Source organism: Odocoileus virginianus, chromosome 34 (genome assembly GCF_023699985.2).
Source record: "Odocoileus virginianus isolate 20LAN1187 ecotype Illinois chromosome 34, Ovbor_1.2, whole genome shotgun sequence".
NCBI lineage: Eukaryota > Metazoa > Chordata > Mammalia > Artiodactyla > Cervidae > Odocoileus > Odocoileus virginianus.
The window spans coordinates 20,703,349-20,720,007 of record NC_069707.1 but is presented as its reverse complement, the minus strand read 5'-3'; the positions used below and the strand labels follow the sequence as shown (position 1 = coordinate 20,720,007).

Here is a 16,659-nt window from a genome sequence, read left to right as displayed (position 1 = left end):
TGTGGTTGATTATGATTGGTGGATGATGCTGTTTCCTGGACAAGAGGTATTTCCCAGAAGTGCAGGCTGACTTGGGTTCTGCTTTGTGACCTGAGCTGGGGTACCGGGATGGCCTTTATGTGGGTCCATACGACTTTCATTATCCTCTTATGTTGTTTTAAATGAACTTGAAAATTAGTATTGGAAAAGTCTCTCTGACTAGTTCAAATGGCCGATGTTTATGTCATTTGTGATCCAGATATCCAAAATATAGAGTTTCATACAGAGGTACAATCATTTTCTAAACGGAATTAAGCTTCTGGTATAAAGTACCAGAGTATTCAGGGTATAATGACCTCTCATCCGAGTGATTAAGAATTAAAAGAAAAAAATTCATAACACATGTGCTATTATTTAGTTTTATAAACTGTTAATAACCTAATAATAAGTCTAAGAGCTTTATAATAAAGAGGAAATTATGATAGCTAGGTATATGTTTAGTTATATACTTGATCGTACATTTATTTTTAGAGAACTAATGTATATTCCCCCCCCAGAAGCTTTTTAGTTATATTTTTTCATAGTGTTTTTTTATTTTTCTTTTTTAAAATTTTTAATTAATTAATTAATTTTACTTTACACCATTGTATTGGTTTTGCCATACATTGACTTGAATCCGCCATGGGTGTACATGTATTCCCCATCCTGAATCCCCCTCCCACCTCCCTCCCCATCCCATCTCTCCGGGTCATCCCAGTGCACCAGCCCCGAGCATCCTGTATCATGCATCGAACCTGGGCTGGCGATTTGTTTCACATATGATAATTTACATGTTTCAATGCCATTCTCCCATATCATCCCACCCTTGCCCTCTCCCACAGAGTCCAAAAGTCTGTTCTATACATCTGTGTCTCTTTTTCTGTCTTGCATACAGGGTTATCATTACCATCTTTCTAAATTCCATATATATGCGTTAGTATACTGTATTGGTGTTTTTCTTTCTGACTTACTTCACTCTGTATAATAGACTCCAGTTTCATCCACTTCATTAGAACTGATTCGAATGAATTCTTTTTAATGGCTGAGTAATATTCCATGGTATATATGTACCATAGCTTCTTTATCCATTCGTCTGCTGATGGACATCTAGGTTGCTTCCATGTCCTGGCTATTGTAAACAGTGCTGCGATGAACATTGGGGTACATGTGTCTCTTTCAATTCTGGTTTCCTCGGTGTGTATGCCCAGCAGCAGGATTGCTGGGTCATTCGGCAGTTCTATTTCCAGTTTTTTTAGGAAATCTCCACACTGTTCTCCATAGTGGCTGTACTAGTTTGCATTCCCACGAAAAGTGTAAGAGGGTTCCCTTTTCTCCATACCCTCTCCAGCATCTATTGCTTGTAGACTTTTGGATAGCAGCCATTCTGACTGGCATGTAATGGTACCTCATTGTGGTTTTGATCTGCATTTCTCTGATAATGAGTGATGTTGAGCATCTTTTCATGTGTTTGTTAACCATCTGTAGGTCTTCTTTGGAGAAATGTCTGTTTAGTTCTTTGGCCCACTTTTTGATTGGGCCTTTTATTTTTCTTGTTTTTTAAAAAATAGCTATCATTTCATAATTCTTAGTTTATCAGAGAAACCAGCTTTATCTCATTTTTAATAAATAGTGCTAATGAATTCAAGTCTAGTTGGCATAGATTCTCTGAAGTCTTAGAAGTATATCCATACCAGTTATGAAATTGAATTCTTATTCTCATATAATTTTTTTCTTTCTTGTTCAGTCACTCAGTCATGTTTGAGTCTTTGCAACCCCATGGACTGTAGCACTCCAGGCTTCCCTGTCCTTCACTACCTCCCTGAGTTTGCTCAAATTCATGTCCATTGAGTCATTGATACCATCCAACCATCTCATCCTCTGTCACCCCTTTCTTCTCCTGCCTTCACTCTTTCACAGCATCAGGGTCTTTTCCAGTGAGTTTGCTCTTCTCAGCAAGTAGCCAAAGTATTGGAGCTTCAGCTTCAGCACAGCCCTTCCAATGAATATTCAGGGTTGATTTCCTTTCGAATTGACTGGTTTGATCTCCCTGCCATCCAAGGAACTTTCAAGAGGCTTCTCCAATACCACAGTTCAAAAACATTGATTTTTCAACACTCAACCTTCTCTGTGGTCCAGCTCTCACATCTGTACATGATTACTGGAAAAACCATAGCTTTGACTATATAAACCTTTGTCGGCAAAGTGATGTTTCTGCATTTTCTAGGTTTGTCTAGGTTTGTCATAGTTTCTCTTCCAAGGAGTAAGCGTCTTTCAGCTTCATGGCTGCAGTCACCATCCACAGTAATTTTGGAGTCCAAGAAGATAAAATCTGTCACTGTTTGCATTGTTTCCCCATCTGTTTGCCATGAAGTGATGAGACTGGATGCCCATGATCTTAGTTTTTTGAATGTTGAGTTTTAAATTTAGTTGTTTGTTGCTTTCTGCAATGAGGGTGGTGTCATCTGCACATCTGAGGTTGTTGATATTTCTCTTGGCAATCTTGATTCCAGCTTGTGCTTCATCCAGCAAGCATTTTGCATGATGTACTCTGCATATAAGTTAAATAAGTTAAAAAGAATTACTTTGTCTGTCCTATTATTCTGCATAATTTTGTTTATCTAATGTAATAGAATTGTAGTTCAATTTTAAAAAGTTACAGAGCTTGTTAGACACTGTTTAATTATAAAGTATTTTGTTTGCAAGATGTGTTTAAATTTAATGGCTCTAAAGACAATTTTTGTATTCCAACTTGGACCTTGCACCTAGTTCAATTTGAAAATAGAGAAGACACAAGAATTTAGGTGAATGACACAAATATGATCCAAATGATAGAGTGGTGCTTTGCAACACTAACAAGATAGTTAATACAAATCAGTAAGGTAGGTTGATAACAGGAGACAAAATATTAAGGGTTAGAGGAAATATGTAAAAATCTGAAAAAGTAAAATGAACCCGGAGAAAGCAGCCTTAAAGGTGGTAATTAAGAAATTTGTGCTGAATAGAGGAGTTGTTGGGGCTTAAGGATGCCCCCCCAAAAAAAAGTCAGGGGAGGGAAAGAGGTAGAAAGTCTTGTTGGTGAGTGTCTGAGCTGCTGGGAGCAAGGTTCTGACTGTCAGCAAGTGGGAAGATGCCCATGGTTTGACTGCTAGGGAGCGGAGGAGGGAGAAAGCAAGCACCTCTTTAAAAAAATTTATGTCAAAATGGTGTTCAGTGGTCCATCACATTGAATCAACACACCTTTATGGAGAACATTATTTAGCACACCCTAGGGGGGCACATTTCTCTTGGTCTTTGAACTTGAAAACCTTTTCTTGTTGATCTTTAATATGGGTCATTGAACAGATTCTGTTTTACCTGATTAGATAAATGGTAACAAGACTTAGGTCGACTTCTTCTATTTTACTGTACTTACTTAACAGTTCACTTTGTCAAATTTCTACTCCCTCTACAAGATTAGGGAAATTAGTGGTTACAAGGTAATGTAATTTATTCAGCTTGAAAAGTTACTGAGGCATATATTTTCCCACCTTCTTAACCATCATTTATTTGTTAGAAGCATTCCCTGAAGTATATGATGAGTCAACATTTCTTTTGCCTAAGTCCAATAAAATCAAAGCATTATTTAATTTAAAATGTTATAGATCTTGTGCATGTTATGTTCTTTTCTTAACATTTAATTGGAGACTTTTTCTCAATTAGCTCACTAAAATGTTACTAGGTTCCTCTGTGTCTGTCTGGTATTTGAACAGAGAGGCAACTAATTAGAATAACAGAACAGCATGATTGTCATTCCTGCATTTTTATAGGGTTTTTTTTTAAATGGAGATTTTTTTAAAGGAAGCTGTGCCCAAAGATGTATTATATTACTAAATATAAGATCCACACTCTTTCTTAAGGCACTTTTTCACCTCATTATCTAGATATTCTTTTATTTTCTATCGTAATACCAACCAAAAAAATGGAATGTTTTCCCAAGTTAAAAAAAAAAAGCTTTCATGCATAAAAGCTCAAACTGCTAAAACAAATATATCAGGAGGTGGTTTTTGACAGAAGATCTTCTCCATTACAAAAGAATTTCCTGAAGATTACTTTAAATAGACAAGTCCCTTAGTGTGCTGAGAATCCAATCAAAGAATGTTCCAAGTTTTAAACACTTTCTTTTATGGGCACACCTGTTCCTAATATTCATATGTAAATGCATGCTATTTACATGTGTGTCCCTGCGTGGGGGGTAAGTGAAAAATGGTTTGTGAATTGCCAATGTTGAAAAAACAGTCATGATGCCTTAGTCTACTTTTGCCATATACTGTTTTGTCCTGCTAACCTCTCATCCTTTCATCCCAATCCCAGAGGAGAGTGTTGGAGACAAAGTGAAATTTCACCCAAGGAAGCATCCTCTGTGTTATACTCCAATAAAAATTTTTAAAAAAGGAAAAACAAACAACTTAGAATTTTGAAATATTAAGAAGGAAACACGCTCTGTGGAGAGGAAATTATTAGATAATACTAAATTAGGTAATGCTAAATAAGTTTTACCCTCCTGTTCTAGTTCTTGGTACCCTTAGATCAAAATACTTCAAATTTGTCACTCAAGTGTGCTTTTAGTAAATTGATCTAATTTAATTGAATCCTTAAAGTCCATAGTATTTATAGTGCTCATTTCTGTGAATTGTGAATCTGCTCACATTTGTTGTTCATGAAATTGTGAAAAGATTTTTCATGTATTTTCATGAATAGCTTTGAGTGTGAACTTCAAAATAATACTTTCATGGCTTTTTAAAATGGTCCCTAGTAACTGTACCTGGTACCTTGTACCTAGTACTGTTGCAGGAAGGGGGACCCCTTCCAGGGCCTGAAACTGGGCTCTTGTCTGACACTCGGAAATGAATTGTCCAAGGAGACACATGCTGACAAAGCAAGAGATTTTATTGGGAAAGGCACCCGGGTGGAGAGCAGGAGGGTGAGGGAACCCAGGAGAACTGCTCTGCCGCGTGGCTCGCAGTCTCGGGTTTTATGGTGATGAGATTAGTTTCCGGGTGGTCTTTGGCCAATCATTCTAATTCAGAGTCTTTACTGGTGGCGCATGCATCGCTCAGGCAAGATGGATGCTAGCGAGAGGGATTCTGGGAAGTGGACGGACACACGGTGTCTCCTTTTGACCTTTCCCGAACTCTTCTGGTTGGTGGTGGCTTATTAGTTTAGTATTCCTTATCAGGATCTCCTGTCATAAAACAACTCATGCAAACGGTTACTATGGTGCCTGGCCAGGGTGGGCGGTTTCAATCAATGTGCTTCCCCTAACAGTACTGCATAATGGATGCATAACTAAAGGACAACATATATTGGACAAGTGTTTAACTTTATTTTACCTCTGCTATTTCACTTAATCTCAACACAAATCTGTGCAACTGGGGCATTATTAGAATACTACTCACCTTATATGTAAGACTAAGTGGACTTGCTATACCTATGTGTTCCAGAAACAAACTCACTCAGAAGGACAATGCAGATAGTGGAGTGCAGTTTATTACACCGGTGGGCCCCAAGGCAGAGTCTCCTCTTAGCCAAGGACCCTGACCAACTTTTGTGAAAACCTTATATACCTAAGTGTACTGCTGAAGCCCACATCCCCAGATTCCTTAAACCTAGCCTGGAAAGTGTTAAAGGGAGATTACAGTCAGGTTACAGCCATGATTCATCATCAGAAGGGTCAGCTGGTTATACATTGCTGCCTACACTAGTGGTTGCCATAAATATTGCAAAGGTGATTGATTATTGCATCAATAGGGGATTATTGCATTCTTTTTGGCAACGGGAAATCTTGGTATGGAATCCGGTGCTTATCAGTCCGGGAGGCCAGTTCGGCTTTAGGTATGTTATCCCCATGGCTACATAGTCCAGCGCTCCCTGAAAGTGCAAGATGGAGTTTACTTCTTTTTCAAGATGGAGTCAGCTCGGCTGTTCTTCTCCTCCCTCAGGCTCAGAGACAGCTCATTCCCAGGGTCAGACAGCGCGTTGACTTCAGACTAGTCACGTTGTCATGGGCTCATCTATTCCTTCACCGGCTGTTGCTCCCTTTCTCCCCTCAATCAATTCAGTTCAATTCAGTCGCTCAGTTGTGGCCGACTCTTTGCGACCCCATGGACTGTAGCCTACCAGCCTCCTCTGTCCATGGGCTTTTCCAGGCAAGAGTACTAACAAATTAAAAGCGGCAATTTTTTATCCTTATTATTGTGAAACGATACCAGTCACTCCTTCATTGTTTACCAGTCACTCCTTCATTGTTTCACAGTTTATACTACAAGTGTGAATTTACCATGATGATCCATCCTTCCTTTATTTGGACAATTAACCAAGAACAGGAGGAAGATACCTCAGGGGAAACACAGTTTGGAGAGAAACTCCATTTTGTTTCAATGTTAAATTTTAACTTTCAATCCCACTGAAGTATTTACTCAACTGTCAGTAAAATGACAAATCTTCTACCTCATTTCACAAGAGGGCAGCACTTTCTTTTACAATTTAAAGTATGACTCAAAAATATAGTCAAATTAACTTTTTCTGTCTTGAAGTTAAGCTTGAGTGGTTTACAGAAGAACTAGCACCTATCTTTCTTTGGGGAAATTTAAGAGTAAGATAAGTGCAAAATTTTAGAGTAACTTGGGATCCTTTCAGGAAAGGAAAAGATGAATTATAATAACCCCTAGAATTTTTTTATTTTAAAAGCTGTGAGATGAACTACTTTAGTAACTTTTAAATTATGTAAGAGTCTAATAAGATCATGGCTGTCTCTTCAATTTTAAAATCACATTAAGGATGTATCATTTTAGTAAATTCTGGTTGTTTTACTCTTGTCAATTAAAAACTATTTATTGGACAGTGGCTGCATGTTAAGCAGTCTACAGGGCATTTGAGGCACAAATTAACTTTTTCTCCCTCTTTTTTCTTCAAAGAGCCTAATCTCTAATGAGGTGAAAGGAAAGTGAAAACAAATTCACAAGACAGCCTCTAAACAAAACATGCTATTAATGCCTGTAGGTAAAATACAGGGTGATAGTGCAGCATGATGGAGATAGCCAACGAGGAAAGAAAATTGTTGAGTTAAAGCTGTATAATACAGGGCTTTGAGTAGAGGGTGGCAACTGAATTGGAACTTAATGGCTGGGTAAAACTTGAACAGAGAGAGAAAAGGGAGGCTATTATTTGAGAGGAAAAGATCCTATCATTAGAGAAAAAGTTGAGTAGGTATTGCAGAAAGTTAGAAAAACATGTCCTTGGAAATATTGTGTGGAGATCACACCTGGAATTGTATGGCAGGGTCACCAGTCACATGTGACTATTACATTTAAATTAAAATGAACTAAAACAACATCAAAATATAGTTCCTCAGTCACATTAGCCACATAAGAGCCATTCTGCTCTTAGGTACATCAAAAATAGAGAATATTTCCACCATTGCAGAAAGTTCTACTGGACAATGCTGTATTACAGTTTTGATATTTTGGGGTTGGGATGTGAAGAATCATTAAATAAAGATAGAAGGGCTGATATGATAGTATCAAGAACTTCTGGTAAAAGTGGCAATATGTTTTAAAAACTGAGATAAGTTTTATTATTTGGCTCTCTGGTTAATTATAAAAGGGTCTCTGAAGTAATATTCCAAAAAGGTTTTGTGCGGTAGCAACATTGCTTGGGTATTTGTTTAGCCTCCCAAGGTTATAATTATGATGCCAGTATTCCTTTTATAAGCCTAAATACTAGATTCAGTGTTGTGCTATCAAAGGCTCTATTACTGCAATCATCTCATAGTTTTATTTTAAAGTTAAAACACCTGCCAGATCAAATTTTGCATTTAAATAGTGCTCTAAAGCCTTGGCTTGACAATATTTAATGTAGAGCTAGTGGTTCAGTGGTAAAAAAAAATCCTCCTGCCCATACAGGACACATGGGTTCAATCCCTGTGTTGGGAAGATAACTAGAGAATGAAATGGCAACCCACCCCAGTATTCTTGCCTGGAAAATCCCACTGACCGAGGAGCTTGGTGGGCTACAGTCCATGTGGGTTGCAAAAGAGTTGAATACAAGTCAGCGACTAAGTAACAACACAGACATTATAGACCTCCTTCTACTATTTGATGTAGCCTTAAACAAGAAATTGCCAGATCTCTGTGTCCCGTGGTTGCTTAAGCTGTAGTTGTACATTTCCTGCAGTATTTTGTTAAAGACACCCACTCCAAACATGGCAAGCAAAGCAGAGTCCATGGCCTTTTCTCTCTCACTACTGTAACTTGGATCCATGAAAGAAATCGCTGTTTGTATTTGCAGCATCTCTTAAGCCATTAGTGGACTCTGGTACTCGACTCTCTCTCCCAACCCACCAGGTCAGATCACTAGCCCAGTTTGAAAGGTGAAGCCATACTTAAATTGCCTTGAACAAATCAGGCTAGATATTCTTTTTGGGGTGTATATCAATGGGTTTTATAAGCATTCCTCATTTTTTATAGGGTAGAATATCACAGTATTAGATGACAATAGGAATACTAGTTTCCTTAGAAAAAGAATAGCTTGAATTGTACAATGCCTATTTAGACACAAAGTTATTACTTAAATAAGCTGGAGCTACTAGTTATAGAGTAACTTACGAGAACAAAAAGGCTTTGTCTCCATCTCTTTTAGAAAAGTTCACCATTGACCAACCCACTGCTGTGGAAGGCTTATTTCTATTGAGGTTTGATTTGCTAGAATGTCTGACCATCTGGCACCTCAAAGTTTCTGAAACTTTGATTGTCTGCAGTGGGATTTGCTTTCAGGTCTAATGAGGCTACCGTTTTTAAATAGGATCTACCTCGAAAGATAATTTTTTTTTTTTATAATTTTGTTTTACTTGGGAATTTTTCATCTATTTCTTGACTTAATTTTGTGTGGAAAAAGTAACATGGCTCTGTAGTAAAATTTTCACACAGAATAAAAGACAAAATAAAGTGTCTCATTCTAGGCACTCACATCTCCAGCCCCCTCTTAGAAGTATCTGTCTTATCTTTTTCTAGAAATACTGTTTGTATTTCATATATTGTTCCTTTATGTAACTGTATCAATTATCTCTACTTTTTTAGTGTATACATATATATCCCATATACATGTATGAAATTAGAGATTATTTCTTATCTGCACATAGCAGTCATCTCCGTCATTTCCAAAACTGTGCAACATTCCATTGTAGGAGTCCACTATAATTTATTTACATAGTTATCTATTGACAGACATTTAGATTGTTTTCAGCTTTTTGCTATGTCACATGTGACCACTGTGCATCCTTGTACATATGTCTGTTCACATGTTTGAAAATTAAATTCCTAGGGATAGAATTTCTGACTCAAAGTTTATATGCATTTTAATGTTTGATGAATTTTGCTAAATGATCCCCAGCCCCAAGTTAGGCAGATTTTTTAAAGTCAACTCTGCTGCTTTTAATAATCTTCAGGAAATGTAATGGCTTAACTTAAAGCTATCAAACATAGGAATTCCTCATTCCATAATCAGGTTTTATTATGAGCTGCATAATGCATTGTCTGGGCTCACTGTGTAGAGAGTACTTTATTGAAACTTTTTGGGGAGGAAATAAAGACATAATATAGAACTTGTTGCTTAGTGTAAACAGACTAGGGAATGGAGATAAAGATACAGATAGTAAATAAAATTAAATATCCTCAGGGAGAAAAAGGGATGACTATTTGTAGAGAGCCATATTTGTAAGTATAAGAGGTTTGTGTGGTATGTGTATTGATTGGTTATTGTTGAGACTAGTGAGGGTGAATTATGCTTAAGGAGTCAAAGTAGGCTTGGGGCGTGATTTTGCAGAGAATTGCAGGTGAGATGCTAAGCAGGAAGATGGCAGGAGCTTGGATCAGAGCTGAAGCAGCAACTCAGCTTTGAACGGATTGGCCTACAAGCCTCACAAAAGCCCCACCTCTTATTGTCCACAGAAGCCTCTCTGATCTCACTAGATTAGTCCGAACTTCTTCATGGTTCCCTGAATGTCCAGTTCCTCAAATCCATACCCAGATTGTAGGAACACTGCCCTCCTGGGAAGAGTACCAGTGTTTCACTCAGGAGTGAAAACAGCGCCTTCAAGTTTGACTTATCCTGACACATTCATTCTTATTATTAAAATTTGTATTTTCATTTTGTCTTTAAATGTCTCAATCTGAAGAGCTGCGGAAAGTTGGAAACGCCCTTTAAAAATCTTTAAGGACCTTCTTCAAAGCCCTTGCAATTTAGTTGCTTATTCCACTATCAGTACACATCTGGAATTGTGAGGTTCAGCCATCTGGGATGGTTTCACTCTTGTCTGATGCTGCATAATTTTTAGGAAGGATATGGTTTTGAAGCATTAACTTATCTTGGCATTATTTTACTCACTTAATAAAGTACTCTCTGAATCATTAACTATTGAGAAGGTTGCTGAAGGCTGACCCCTGCACCTGGTTGACTAACTCATAAGCAAATCAGCTGGAGTTTTTCCTCCTCAGACCCCACCGCACCCATCCACTTCCCACAAGAAGAAAAAGCTCTTTGTGCCTTTAAAAATGTGAGGAGAGTCTTCTGCCTGTAGGTTATGAAAATCTTATATAGAATCTTTTATTTTACAATTTGTAATTTTTATTTCCCAATTGCTACCTGCATAATTATCAAAATAGATGACATTACTGAAGAGATGAATGTGCAAAATAACTCTCTGTGCACCAAGCATGTTGCCTAAACTTCCTGGGATAAAAGGAGAGTTCCGCCTTTCATCAGGGGGTTCAGGCCTCCATTTTAAAATGAACCTTCTGCCCTTTAGGGCTGTATATTATTTTAAATAGCTACCAGCTGACAGACTGGGTTGCTGGCTGCCGTTAACTAGAAGGCAGTAATGTATTGAGTAGTCTTCCCTTAAGAGAACTGCAGAGGCAGTAGACAATGAATGGAAGTTTCAGATCATGATTAGGGTCTACAAGCTATTTTATTTTTGACATAAACCCCAAGTTAGAAACGTTATGAGAAAAGATAATTGTGTATAGTCCTTTCAAAGCCATTACAATCGGGATCTTTCCTTAAGTCTGAATGGCTTTGTAATAAGTAAAATTTTCTACCCATGCCTGAGCTCTTCATTTTGAATAAAGCCATGATGTACTGATTTATTTGTAATCACCTATTGACCTCCATATGCTTTGCTTTAGAAACTCCCAAGAAGGCTTTCTTTTCTTTTTGTTATCTTGATCAATGTAAAGAGAAACCTGTTAGATTTTGCATAGGAAACATACTTTTGTCTTTACAGTGTTTATAAATGTGAAGTTTATGTTTAGTGGGAAGGGTACTTTAAGATCCACTGTTTGGGTATGGCATAAATTGTTTTTCAGTAAATCATTTAGACTTCTCCTTTTGCTTATATTTGACTGAACCCTAAGGAATGTTTTCTTGCCTTGATGAAATTGCTAAAAAGTAAGTCATCATTTAAAAAACTAAATAAAATACTGTTTTGAAGTGTAAAAAATGTTAAAATTAGCCTATCCTTTGAAAGTTTTTGCCAAAACCATATATACATGTAGCTCTTTTCATTTTGGCAGTGGAATGTCATTTTTATTAAGCAATGTAGGTTTAGATTTTATTGATTCCATTATTGACTTTTCCTGTTCTCTCTGGTTCTGTAACCTTCACTTTCTCATGGAACTATGTTGTCTACATTTGAGACATGATTTATTTAACTGGAGAATCAGAATAGTCAGTGTTTTTAGATCTGTTACAAACAGATTGGTAGAATTATGTTTATTCCACTTGAAGATTCAGTGCACAATTACTTTGCACACTAGTTTAGACTGGCAGAATGTCAGTTGCTTCAGATTTCACCATCCAGTTTACTAAGTGTCTGTGGTGATGTATTGCTTTCACTGGGGGCCTGTTTGTGTGTGTGTGTGTGTTTTAATAATTACAGGATTACAGAAGATAATTTATCAAAGAGGTGCTTGGTTAAAAACAGAAAGGACTATGGAGATGTAAGGAATATTACCAAGAGGTTATTTTGTGTACAGAGTTTAAACTGAGAAAATATTCTTATTTATAGATGCCAAAAACAAGCAGATAGTAGAATGTGCTCACAGTTCTAAAAACAATTCACAGTCACATTTTACAGGTTTTACTTCTAATGTGTCACTCAGTTACATAGGGCACAGTCCTTTTGAATAATATACTAAATATTTAGTATTTGAAATTTATGGAGTATCTTTGGACTTTACATAAAATAATTTGTCTTTAACCCTTTAAAAATAAAATTGTTAATGTCACTTCTGCCTCAATTAAAAACTAACACTTTTAGTTACTTTACAGTGTTTTAGTGAAGATATAGTCACAGTCTTGTTAAAATTAGATGAGAATTAAAATTTTTTTTTTGAATGGTTCCATGTGATCCGTTTTTCTCCGAAAGAGGATGTCATCATAGCTAGGTTCATCACTCTCTTAGTTTTTGGTATTTTATAATTGTGAGTGCATGCATACATGCATATTAAGTTGCTTCATCATGACACACTCTTTGTGATCCTACGGACCTTACCGACTCCTCTGTCCTGTCAGGCTCCCCTCCAGGCAAGAATTCTGAGCGGGTTGCTGTACCCCAGGGATGGAAATTGGGAGTAGGGAGCTTTGTTTAAGTATTCCCTTTTCTGCCCAAGCAGAGGATGTCAGTTCCGAGAATGAGCACCAAACATTCACAGGGAACATCAGGGCGGTGAGTGGTTGGTAGAGCCTCTGACTTCTGGACGCCCCACTCTTGAATTCCACTTGGGAATTCTTCTCTTTCCTTGTTGTTCGGTCACTAAGTTGTGTCTCTTTGCGACCCCATGAACTGCAGCACACCAGGCTTCCCCATCCTTAACCGTCTCCCAGAGTTTGGAGTTTGCTGAAATTCGTGTCCATCGAATCGGTGAGGCTATCTAACCATCTCTTTCTCTGCATCCCCCTTCTCCTTTTGCCTTCAAATCTTTCCCAGCATCAGGGTCTTTTCCAATGAGTCAGCTCTTCGCATCAGGTGGCCAAAGTGTTGGAGCTTTGGCATCAGTCTTTCCAGTGAATATTCAGGACTGATTTCCTTTAGGATGGACTGGTTTGTCTGTCTTTATCTCTTCTAGTACTCAAATGCCAGCTTTAGTCATGCTGATAAAGTTCCCTCTGCTCTTTTCTTGGGAAGGTACCCTAACCTGCAGAGTGCTGCTTCCTTTCCCTCATAAAGATTAGCCTTGCCTAAGCATACCAGGTATTCGGAGCTCCAACTGTATCACACCATTCTTGTCTTGGTATAAAACCCCTTTAAACATAAAGCTCTACTTCAGGGAAAGACTGTGTTCCTCCTGTCTGTTACAGAGAGTTCTCATTTAATTCACTCTTCTGATAAGTGCATGGAACGGGGTTGGGTGGTGGGGCGGGGTTCATGTTTGCGCACGTCTCTGATCACAGTCACCCAGCATCCTGGGTGGTAGCTGGACGTTTGCCCAGCTGAGAAAGATGGTTCTTTTTCTCTCTCTCTCCCCTTTCTTTGTTTTTTGTGGTGATGGTGCTGGAGGTGGTGTCCATGCTGGTGGTTCCTTTTGTCTGGTATTTATGTAAAAAGTTTTATCTGTGGCTGCTGAGAGCTCTCAGCATGTGGCCTCCAAGCCCTCCCAGGTCAGGGCTGCCCTGGTGAGTTTCTATGTAAGTTTCTTCACTCCGTTTTTGATGATTGGTCTCCATGCTGATGTCAGTGCTTTTTTTTTTTTTTTTTTTTTTCCCCTGAATGTACCTTGCACAGACTAATTTTATTTCTAAATTTCTGGATAATCAGTGTACTACACTTGTGTTTGAAATTGTAGTGTCTGTATATAAATCTGAAATGGGCACTTTGAAAACACATTCCACTAAAGATCTCATAAAGCCAGCTTGCCTCTGGGGACTTGTTGATTTTTATGAATAAATGATGAAAATATTTATTAAAACCTGTTAAATTTTGTATAGATCTGCATATGTAAAACACATGCTACTTCAATACTGATATGAATAAGTTGGGAATGACTTGGAAAGAAAAATTGTTTGCAAATCCAAAAAATAATAATTACATTGTATAGTGTTCCCCTATAGCATTTGTTTTTTCTTTTTGTTTGGAATCTCTTTCTCCATATGATTAAATGGGTGCTAGTAATTTTGATGTTTAAGTAATTCAAATAGCTTTTTAGGTGATACATATTCTAATTTCAGGGTTATTTTTCCTTTGCTCTAAGTACTGATGCAAAAAACAAACTTAGTTATATTAAGATTAAATTCTTTCCATTTGTGATAGTGTCACTTTTAAGAGCATTACATATTTATGATGAAATTCTGCACACAATTAAAGAAGTATGTTTCATATGATCATATCTGTTATATGTTTATTGGTATACTAAATGGCTATGTAATGCAAAAACAAAATCACATTTTTGCCTTGGAATGATGTCCCTAAGAGCAGTGCAAAGAATATATCATTTGGATTCGATTTTTTCCTTGAAAACATTTAAACTCTTAAAACTTTGTAGAAGATAGTGTTTCTTTCAGTGTGAGGAATAATTTAACATCAAAATAGAGGGCACGTTTAAAAATAACTGATTATTGCTCACATTTTGAGTAATTTCACTTAAGTTTTATTTCAGAAACAAGTAGATTCCCTCCATGAAAACAGTCAATGAGATTTAAAAAAAAAAACTGTCCTTTCAAAAAGACTTTCCCATCCATTTTGCTGTTAAAATATTGTTTTAGAAGTAATGTGATTGATCACACTTACTTTGTTTGATGATTTGTATGGTCATGTTTTCATGGGTGGGCTCTGAACTGGAATATGGGTCCTGTGATTATTCAGGATTGAGACAATTTGAGAGGTTCTAGTACTGCAGATTGGGGCGGGGAGACCTCCAGGAAGTGGGAGTGAGCTTCACTTCAAACTGTGTCTGAGGGGTGGTGGAAGGGAGGATGGTGATTAAAATAATAAACAACTGCTTGAAAGAGAAGTGGATTACCACACTCCTGTCAGATTGGCCCGGGGAGCTGCCAAAGCTGATGAGGCTGCCTGCCCTGTTGCACATTCTGCAAGGGGGACCATGAGACCTGCTGCTTAAACTTTTCCCTGGGTGCATAGAACCACTTTTTAAATAACTTAGTTCTTTTGCACTGACACAGCATCCCTTAGGCACAGCCTGACTTAGGGAAATGGATTGAAACTAGCTTGGTGGTTACCATAGCAACACAGGCTGCCGGTGTCTGCGAGTGCAAGCCGGTGGCCTCTTGTCCCGAGTTCGGGTGTTTCTTCAGACACGAGTGCCCTCCTTGCTGTTCGAACTCCACATAAGTCATGCTTTTTGAAAACTGGCTCCTTACCCAGGATTTTTTTTTTTTTCCTTTTTCTTCCTGAAACCAGTGTGAATGGAGGAAGTTGGTAATGCTTGGCTCTTTATTTTTATTCTTTTTTTTTTTCCCTTTCTTTCTTTTTTTGGCCTTCTCTCATGCAAGTTTCCAGGATATAACTTCTTTTTTTGCTGTGCGTAATTGAGACCAAACCCTAAGCTTGGGGCCCAGGAGAGAACAGTTGTGGGCTGCAGGTCATTAGTGAGGTGAACAGAAGGGACTCCTAAGCTTCCCAGAGAAAAAGGAGACCATGCCAGCCTCGTGGAACGCAGCTAGCAGAGACCATACCGACAGGTCTTTTCCTTGTGAACTCCGAAGTCCATGAAGTCCCGGAGCCTCGGTGAAGTGGCTAAAATGTCCCAACGCAAGCTGCTGCTGCTCATGGGCCATAGCTCAAGGGCAAGGCTCGTAAAGGATTTTACAAAGGATTTTAAAGTATAGCCAGAAAAGATACGGTTTTTAGAAGTTAAATGCTGCTGTCTGAAGGAAGTTTGCCGGAAGGATGTAGGCTTCAAGGGCTACTGGACAATGATTGGTCTGAACTTCAGCTTACGGGAATTGCTGACAAAATTTGAAAAGGTATGCAGAAAGCAGACTTCATGAATGTACTTTTTTTCCCCCTCTCTCTCCTTCCTTTCCTTGTCTTCTTCTTTCTACTATGCATTTGAATGGCAGATATTCTATCAATTCTGATTATTTAATATAATTTCTAAGGCATTTGATTTGATATCCTCTTAAATTTTTTTTTTTCCAACTAAAGATTGAGTTAGCAATCTTTCCTTTGGTCTGGGGGGCTTGTCATGATGCCTGTCAGTTTTAGAATTTCACATCAGAAGAGATCCTCTGTAGTCAGGTCGGCTGGTAATTTAATTGAAAGTTATTTTGGAAAAAAAAAAAAAAACAAAAACCAGTAACAACACTCTGTTTTCATGCCAGAGTCTGACTTCATCAGGCGTGGGTTCTATTTTCCATACCCCTCAGGTTTCTCTCCCTGCAGTGGCCAAGCACTGACTTTTCTAGCCTCATTTCTGAAGTTTCAGTTCTGAGAGATGGGGGAGGATGCCTCCCAGGGCTGATGGCCCATTTGATCCTAGACTTTTCCTCTTTCTTTCTGGCCGGGTCTGTCTTAAATGCGAGTGCTTGTGTGCACCGTGGAGCTTTCATGCTTGGATCTTTATTTTTGCATTTAGTTCTTTTTTTCCATAG

General features: G+C 38.0%; 1 protein-coding gene across 7 annotated transcripts in view; it reads left to right on the top strand.

Annotated features, from left to right (window-relative positions):
* The window catches only part of UTRN (utrophin), a 546,437-nt gene that overhangs the window by 356,678 nt on the left and 173,100 nt on the right, over nucleotides 1-16,659 (top strand). Inside the window, exon 1 of one of the 7 annotated variants that reach the window (XM_070461581.1) lies at nucleotides 15,942-16,032. The exons of the other annotated variants lie outside the window; for them this stretch is intronic. Coding sequence (XP_070317682.1) covers nucleotides 15,982-16,032 — 51 coding nt within the window. The 5' untranslated portion in view covers nucleotides 15,942-15,981. Of the gene's footprint in view, nucleotides 1-15,941; nucleotides 16,033-16,659 lie in introns of those variants that run through there. 7 annotated transcript variants of the gene reach the window in all.